The sequence below is a fragment of the Bidens hawaiensis genome, unplaced genomic scaffold (assembly GCF_021521415.1).
Source record: "Bidens hawaiensis isolate Kalapana, Puna unplaced genomic scaffold, B.hawaiensis_p1.1 tig00007038_1, whole genome shotgun sequence".
NCBI classification, from domain to species: domain Eukaryota; kingdom Viridiplantae; phylum Streptophyta; class Magnoliopsida; order Asterales; family Asteraceae; genus Bidens; species Bidens hawaiensis.
Genome location: NW_027491482.1, coordinates 105441 through 114055, shown reverse-complemented (window position 1 = coordinate 114055; position 8615 = coordinate 105441). Strand labels below are relative to the sequence as shown.

Below are 8615 nucleotides of genomic sequence, written 5' to 3'. Positions count from 1 at the left end.
GATGAAAATTCTACTTAGCCTGGTCTGTTAGCAGGAGTTAGTACAATGGACAAACTACTAAGTAATAGATCGATGTTTGTAAAACACCATCTTACTGAGAACATTTGCTTAAATGCACAGAAGTTAGTACGAAAGGGAGCAGCCAAAGAACAAGCAGTCATGGCGAGTACTAGCGAAACTATTCAGAGCATTACTTGGGACACCGGAGAGTTTCTTTTCCAACTTGACGCCGCCCGCCGCAACGCGGCGGGTCTAAATACTAGTATAATTATAATTTCGGGAGTTGTGTGCTACTAAAGTTGTTAATCTTGCTTTACATGTTGTACCCCTTTCCAGCCTGTTGAACCTTCCTGTTGTTAGACACGTCCACCTGTCTTTCTCTTCTTCACATTAAAAAGATACACGTCAGAGAGAAAAAGATATTCATCTGCTACCACCAAACCTGACCGAACTCTGATATGGGTCTGCTACCCCCGTCACATCTTCATCTTCTCTCAAGTTTTCGACATCGATTACATCCAGAGGAGCCTGCAGCGATCAGTTCATCCATTGCCGATCGTTGGTCATTACCTACTGTTGCCGGGTTCGATTTCAAAACCCTAAGGTGATTCAATTAATTATTCATCAATTTAACAAAATTCACATCAGACTTCGTATTTTGTGTTTTATATTTATGTAATTATTTGGTTAGTTGCAGATTATTTTCTTATATAACAAGCAAATGGAGAGCTTCCGCCTGTTTGATCAGTTGCAAGTCAGAAAGCGTGCCGGCAGTTTGATAGGCTTTAGAATAGATGAACTACAGGGGGTAAGAGTCCCATTTTTATGGTTTATTTGTAATAAGTTTTCAACTTTGGGTTCTTGAAATAGGTATTAGATCTATGGGTGAGTTTAATTGTTTTTGGCAGGACGCTTCACAAAAATTGGAGAAAGATGAAGAATGGAAGTTGGGATTACATTTCCTTCAGTATCCTTAGGTAAATATATAGTTTTCAAATCATGTTTTTTATTCTCTCTTTTGTAAGGTCGTGTAACTAGGTTAAAATGGTAAGTGTTTAATGCGTTAAATTCCCCTTTATATTTTTGGTTATGGAAGAGTCTTGCAAAAGTTTATTACCAAATTACTGTCTTTTCTGTAAAGGTCTGTATTTTAGGATTTCGGGTTGTATTTATCTTTGTATATATATTTTTCCAGTGGCCCGCCTGCTGTGTGGGGTGGGTGGGTGTGTGTGTGGGGGGGGGGGGGGGGGCACAATATAGGATCACCCATGGTGGCAAGCCAGATATACAATCCAATAACGCATCAAGACATAAGGGTCAAATCTTTGTTGCACAACCCTTACTCAATACATTTGTTTAAACTAAACTTCTTTCTGAAGACGGGTCGTTCTGTTGGTGCACCCTGTCTCACTTTCAAGTTCAGGGTTAATTGTTGTTTATATGAATATCGTAAGAATGGGTTAACAATGCACACAAAGTTTGCATTATATGGCGTTTACTGGATTTGTTGACCTGCAAACTTTGACTAAAACATGTAATGTGCAAGTCAAAGTTTACATATTGTTGTTCCAGCCACCTATCTTGCAGTAAATATGTGAACGGGATGACCATTGCTGTTGATTGATGATTGTGGTTGAGCCACCCGCTTTTCTATCTTGCATCACTTGCAGGTAAATATGGTGGTTATGAGGTATTGATGAAATTCAGATGTGTTGCTATTATGTTAGGAATGTAATCCATGTTAGAAGTGGCTTTTGTGTGTTGTAAGTTATGTTTTAAGATTTTTTATTTTTTGATACTGCCAAAAAGAAGCTGCCATGTGATTTGTTAATTTGACTTTCTTATTCATCTAATTTAGCGAAAATGCATTGTGTGCGTTATGCTGATTAGAGTTCCATATTCCACATTACATACTACCATTAAATTTTGCGTTGTGTATGTTGTTTGACTATAAAAACTCAAAACTGTCAACTTTTCTCTGCAAGATGAAATTCATTGTGATAATGTCCCCCTCCCCTGCAACGCGGGGGGTCAAGATACTAGTTCTGTACAAAAAGAGAGAGTTAGTCTCTCTCTCTTTGGATTAATTATATAGACATTTATACATAATGAAAAATAATTTTTGGGCCCATGCATAGCCCACGGGCCGGCCTGAATGTCTCTTTTGGGCCATTAGGAGCTTTCGAATTTCGGGCCGTGATTTGAGATTTCTTAGTATATCAATCTTTTTACATCAAATATCCAGCCGTGTCTTTTTTGTTTTTAGTTAACTTTGCTTTTTTTTTTCTTTTCAAATGTGAGTTTTCAAATACGCAAAGTCGACTTTCTCGTGGTGGTTAGTAACATGTACATGAAAATAGTTAGTAGCATCAACCTTGAAATTTGGATCAAAAGTAGCTATTGGGCCTGATAAAATGGAAATAAAAGCTGTTATTAGTTTTTGTTTTGTTGATCATAGCTTCTTTTAAGACTGCAGCTTAAGGACGTACAAGAAGATTTGAAGCTAAATTGCACTTTGATCACTTGTAGAATTATCCTGAGTGAGTTGCAATATAATTGTTTTTTTCTGCATCTTGATATAAATTGTATTACAAACTGAGTAAAAAGAATATATTATATTTTTGGTGTAGAATGGTTGGTTTATTGGGCATGATTTATGTTAACATAATCTCATCAAAGAGTCCATGCTTTATAGAAGTTTATAGATTAATGGTCATTCACTCGCATATTCGGCTTTACCTTTAGCCTATGCTAACGCTGTCTTATTAATATGCGTTTTGTACATAATCACATTTTTGAATTGCAAATTACCACTCTCTTTTTTGTTAGAATTCTAAATACACTGTCAATACCGTTGTCACATACTTATTTTATCTATGCTTTGATATGAATTCTATTCAGAATCGAGCTTACCCGTTGCAACAACGCCTGAGCTCTCCTAGTATATATTAGAAGGGCACTTTTGAATCATGTACCCGCTTTGTTTTACAAACTTTTTAATATGCACAGATAGATACTGGTGTGGATGTTAAACAACAAAAGGTGTTGGTTTGTTTGTTAAGACTTAAGCCCACTAAAGTGGTTGTCTTGGCTCGACTGTATCAAGTGGAAATCTTAGTTTTACCTTTTTTACAAGTTTGTTAACTTGGCAATTTCAGTCCCCAAAGTTCAACAAGTTGGTTACATTTAATAAGAATAATTAGTTATGATAAAAAGGGATTTCGAGGAAATGTACATCCACGTTGTGATATAATTTTATTTAAGTTGCTTTCGTTTCTTTACATACATCGGTTACTTTAGTGACAAAAGGTTTCCAGGTTATTGGGGGTGGGGGGGGGGGGGGGGTTATTGGAGTATTTGAAAGATTATGCCACCGAGTTCGGACTTGGTGTGTCAGTTTCGAGAAGGGAATCTGGGGAGTGGGAAGTGATATGTAGAAAGAGAGGTGGAGATGAAGAGATTGTTAGTGAATATTTCGATGCCGTTGTTTGTAACTATCATTATACGGAGCCCCAAACCGCACGAATTGTAAATTTGTGAACTAAAGATTCAATTTTTAGGATGGGATTTTGATGGAAATTGTGGGGATTTTGAAGTTTTAATCAGGGCGTGTGAAATTTTGTGTGTACAGTATTTCTTGATCATAAAGTGTAAAATTTTCATGTAATTCTCGGGTTTTTGCTCCATTTCGATGTTCTTTTGGATAAAAGTGAACGAAGAATACTGTTTTTGAATAATGATATCAGCAAGTGCATGCATAATTTATTTTAAGACCAGAACTTAAATTCTGCCAAATAACAATTTGCCTTTTAGAAAAAAAAAAGGAAATTCAATGCCTTTTGCCACCATTAAACCACTTGCATCTCTAAGGATACAATCATACATTGTCTCAAAAGCGCAAAACAAACATAAAGAAGTTAGAACATAATAAAAATTAACTGTTACTCCTCCACCGCCAGCCTACTTCAATGCCTTCACCCAGCACACGAAGTTTAATAAGACCCATGTCTTCTTTTCTCCGACAACTCTCTAAGTTTACCAGACTAGACCATTTGTTAGGAAAGTCTTCGTACTCGACCTTGTACGTCCAAGCTGGATCCAACTCAAACTCCTCCTTTAGCTTTACCATAAGATCTTCAAATGTGGATGAGCGTGGGAGGTCGAATAACAAAATTTCGTTTCTGTAAGTAGCTAATATGGCTAGATCATCATCAACATCATAATCACCGTCACCGTCACCGTCACCGTCACCCTCATCTTCGTTTCCTTGGGGAACCTTCACGAGCCTGCTTTCACTCCCCAAATAAGAGTTCCCAACATCCACAACAAATACTTCATCATCAAGTTGTCCACCGGAAGCAAAATTAAAACTTGGCAAATACTTCTTTAGTGTCGATAACAGAACTTCCAACGTGAACAAATGGTTCCAACTGTGGGGCCAAAAAAACTCAAAGGCGTAGCCAAGTTCGCCCGTGTGAGAGCTCCTCAAGCATATCACAAAAGAAGCGCATTTGGTAGTGGCAGAAAGTAGCGCCAATACCCCCCTATTGTCACGCAACTTATATATGTTTCTGCACAGGTGTGATTTATGATTTTGAAGGGTCTTCGAGACTAGCCCATCCCCTTTGTTCAAGGAAATGACATCGAACTTATCATAAAAATCCTTAATGGAAGACATAGGGTCTTCATCCGAATCAACTGAATACCAACTCAGTTTCACCAAAGACATCAGATTATTCTCACTTTCATAAGAGATCCAGACTTGACCAAGCGATAGTCCATGTGACTCACAAGCCATCCCTAACGCCTTTTCAATTTCGACTTTGACAGGTTCCAAGCCACCCGGTATTGTCTGTTTAAAGAGACACGCTAAATAAAGTATTCAGACAGATTCAAAATATAAACATAAACATAGGTTTATTTTACCTTGTATGGCCATTTTCCTTGTACATGATAGATACTCAGACCCACTTTCTGCAAATTAACGAAATCAAAGTTTCAAAATGGGTTTTTTTTTTTAAAAATTATTAAGCTTAATGAAGTAATAAAACACACCTCCAATTCCCGTTCCATCTCATTGAATATCGGAAGAAGATGCGAAGGATGCTTCATAGAGCATTCAACAACACCCAAGCATTCATCAGCAAGGAAAACTGGGAGCATGACACAACACGTTAACTCGCATTCCAAAGCAACATCCACCAACGGAGACCCTGACAATTCCCTCAAATCCAAAACAGCCTCAGGAAACCGGTTCCTGAATGCAGCGAGGACTGGACCACCGCTTATAATCCAAGCAGGGTGGTTATTATCTCTTCCTTCATGGATGCTATATTGATACTTAAGAGAACGCGGCCTATATTTATCTCGGAGAAGGCGGATAAAAGGCGGTGCGGCGTAGACCTTAGGGGACGGTGCAAGAACCAGATCAGACACCGGTCGCCAAAACTGAAAAATGATAGTCTTGAAAGGAAATGACTTTACACCCGCAAACACGGAGTATATCTTGTTGTAAACCACCTCCTCCTCCTCCCCATTATCATTAGAATCATAATCATAATTGTCATATACACTACCACCTGAAGTTTGAAGTCCGTGGGTCCAAACAACCTGTCTACCAGAAGAACGCCTCGACGGACCTTTGAGAACACGGTATTCTGATGTGCCGTCCCCCATGCAAAACCCTAATCTCCGATATGAATTGTTGATGGGTTTAAAGGGGGTGTTTGGGATTCTTATCTTACCTCATCCGTATGACTTCTTCGAATAAAGTAAATAACTTAGGGGGGGTGTTTGGCCTATAGCTTTTTTAGTAAAGTTTTTAGTTTTTTTTTTTTACAAAATAAATTTAGTTTGGTGTTTGGTTTAGCTTTTTAGCTTATGCTTATAAGCTTATTTGAATATGGTTTTTAGCTTATTTGAAGATACTTATTTGTTAAAGGAGTTAAGTTACTCATTTGCCTTCAAATGATGGTGGACTAATAATATTGAAGCAACTTATTACGGCAACAAATCAAAGAATGGTGGATTTAACAACTTATTAAGACGTATAATCGAGTTGTAGAATATAAGCTAATCCAAACACTTAAAATGAGCTTATCAAATAATAGAAAATAAGCTATAAGCTACCTTAAAATATAAGCATAAGCTAGAAAATAAAAACATAAGCTAGAAAATAAAAGTTAGGCCAAACACCCCCTTACACTATTCAAAGTATAAGATGGTGAAAATAGAGATTATTTTATAGAATAGTAACCAACTTTGAAAGTTGTTCCAGTCTGGTCACTGATAAAAGCTTTCATTGTTGTTTCAATCCTATATATTTTACCTAGATACCAGGTAATTTAGGTTTTTTTTTTAAAAAAAAAATTCAAAAAAATTAATAAAAAACCATAATTCAAATATAAAACAAAAACAAAAAAAGTAAAAAAACTAAAACGTTTCGTCCGTTGTCCTCGTTTAACAAACAAAAAAACGACCGGAAACCCATTTTGACCTTTTCCGACCTAGACCCATTCCGACATGGGCCCGTTCGGACCCGAACATGTTGATCGTAACCCGTTCCGACCCGAATCAACACAACCCATTTTGATCAAAACGTGCTGAAACAAGCTGAAAAATGTTAGGTGCTGAAACGAACTGAAAAACCGCTTAAACGAGCTGTTAGGTGCTGAAACGAACTGAAAAAGCGCTTAGACGAGCTGTTAGGTGCTGAAACGAACTGAAAAACCGCTTAGACGAGCTGTTAGGTGCTGAAATGAGCTGAAAAATCGCTTAGACGAGCTGTTAGGTGCTGAAACGAAGTGAAAAATCGCTTCGACGAGCTGTTAGGTGCTGAAACGAACTGAAAAACGCTTAAACGAGCTGTTAGGTGCTGAAACGAAGTGAAAAATCGCTTCGACGAGCTGTTAGGTGCTGAAACGTGTTGAAACGTGTTGAAAACGCGCTTATTCGTTTGTCAAAAAAATGACCCGAAACCTATTTTGACTAGTCCCGACATTGACGCGTTCTAACCCGAACCTGTTAACCCTAACGCGTTCCGACCCGAACCAAAACAACCCTTTTTTAAGTGACCCTTTTCGACCCTAACTTGTTTCGACCCTAACCCGTTTCAACCTTAACCCGTTCCGACCCATGACCCGTTTCGACCCAACCCAACCCATTTGCAACCTCTAATAACAATATAGCTAAAAGGATTGTAATTTATTGTAATTTTTTTTAAAAAAAATTGAACAATTTTGTATTTTTTTTTCAATTTTTGCAATTTATTGCAATTTTCTGAACTTTTTTGCAAATTTTCGAAATTTTAAAATTATATTTCGCGTTTATACTAATTTTCGCAACCTTTAAAAGTTATTATGCAAGGTAAAAACATTGAAAAATAAAAAAAAACTAGATTACCTGCTATCTATGTGAAATATCTAGGATTGAAACAAAAATGAAAGTTTGGTGACTTAATTGAAACAAAAGTTTTTATCAGTGACCTGATTGGAACAACTTTCATAGTTGGTTACTATTCTATGGAATAATCCCGTGAAAAATAACCTTATAAAATTTTTTAAAGTATAATCTGGTGAAACTAAACACCTAAGTCTTCACAAATATCAAACTATTAAATATAAGTTATAAGTCACGTATGCATCCTCCAAAGTGTTGTCTGTGAAATAACCTAGGGTAGTGTTTGGTATGCATGAACGAGAGGCGGAATGGAATGAGCCCTTATAATGGAATGAAAAAAAATGTGTTTGGTTGGTCAGTGGAACGGAATCACCCGTTACCATGTCCATTCCATTTCCTTCAAAACACCCCAAATTCATTCCATCCACCCCCTTGTTTTTTTATTCCATCCCTCTTTCACAATATATCACCTCCACTACCCTCCCACCGCTACTACCCATTACCTTCTCACCACCATCATCGCCTTCGCCGCCCGCCACCACCCGCCTCCGCCACTAACACCCGCCTCTGCCGCCCGCCACCACCACCAACCGTCTCTGCCGCCTGCCGCCACCACCACCCGCCTCCGCTTCCACCACCAACCACCCATCACAATCTACCATTGCCGCCCACCACCAACCATCGCTCCCAGCCATCACCTCCATCACCCGCCACTTACCATCGCCGCCACCGCCCACTATCACCGCCGCCTACCACCAGCAACAATTTCTCTCGCCACCCACCACCACCATTACTGCTCGCCGCCCACCACCACCATCCCACCGCCACTCACTACCATTTTATTTTATTTTGTCGGTCCCTCTCACAGGATATATCACTCACACAATCAATATCACAACCCACACTGTTAAGTTTCGACAAGAGGGTTGACGACCTACTATTTAAGGTAAGAACACTAGTTATTTAAAGGCGGAATCAATAACACATTAATTGTTGAAAAGCAGACATAAATGTAACAAACACAGACTTCAACTTAAAATATTTCCATTTATAGAATGATCAATACAAAACGGAAATCAATCAGGGTTTTAGTAAGGAATGTATATCCTTACGATTCTCTAAGGAAAGCCATCACAATCGATTTCAGAAATAATCAGGATGTCTCTCTGAAAAGCTATCTGGGTGTCTGCTGTCAAGGCTTGCCCTAGATTATTCCT

The 8615-nt window shown here is 38.3% G+C and overlaps 1 protein-coding gene across 1 annotated transcript; it reads right to left on the bottom strand.

Moving 5' to 3' along the window:
• Positions 1-3841: 3841 nt before the first annotated feature.
• Positions 3842-5676, bottom strand: LOC143634253 (protein NLP7-like). Its single transcript, XM_077102390.1, has 3 exons — positions 5056-5676; positions 4927-4974; positions 3842-4852 (listed from the first exon to the last, which is right to left on the bottom strand). The coding sequence occupies exons 1-3, from the start codon at positions 5674-5676 to the stop codon at positions 3935-3937; spliced, it is 1587 nt and encodes a 528-aa protein (XP_076958505.1). The 3' UTR covers positions 3842-3934.
• Positions 5677-8615: the final 2939 nt, after the last annotated feature.

Coding starts and splice junctions, on each gene's coding strand:
- LOC143634253 (XM_077102390.1), bottom strand. CDS start 5,676: ATGGGGGACGGCACATCAGAATACCGTGTTCTCAAAGGTCCGTCGAGG. Junction 4,975..5,055: donor AGATGGAACGGGAATTGGAG/GTGTGTTTTATT, acceptor GTTAATTTGCAG/AAAGTGGGTCTGAGTATCTA. Junction 4,853..4,926: donor AAGGAAAATGGCCATACAAG/GTAAAATAAACC, acceptor CTCTTTAAACAG/ACAATACCGGGTGGCTTGGA.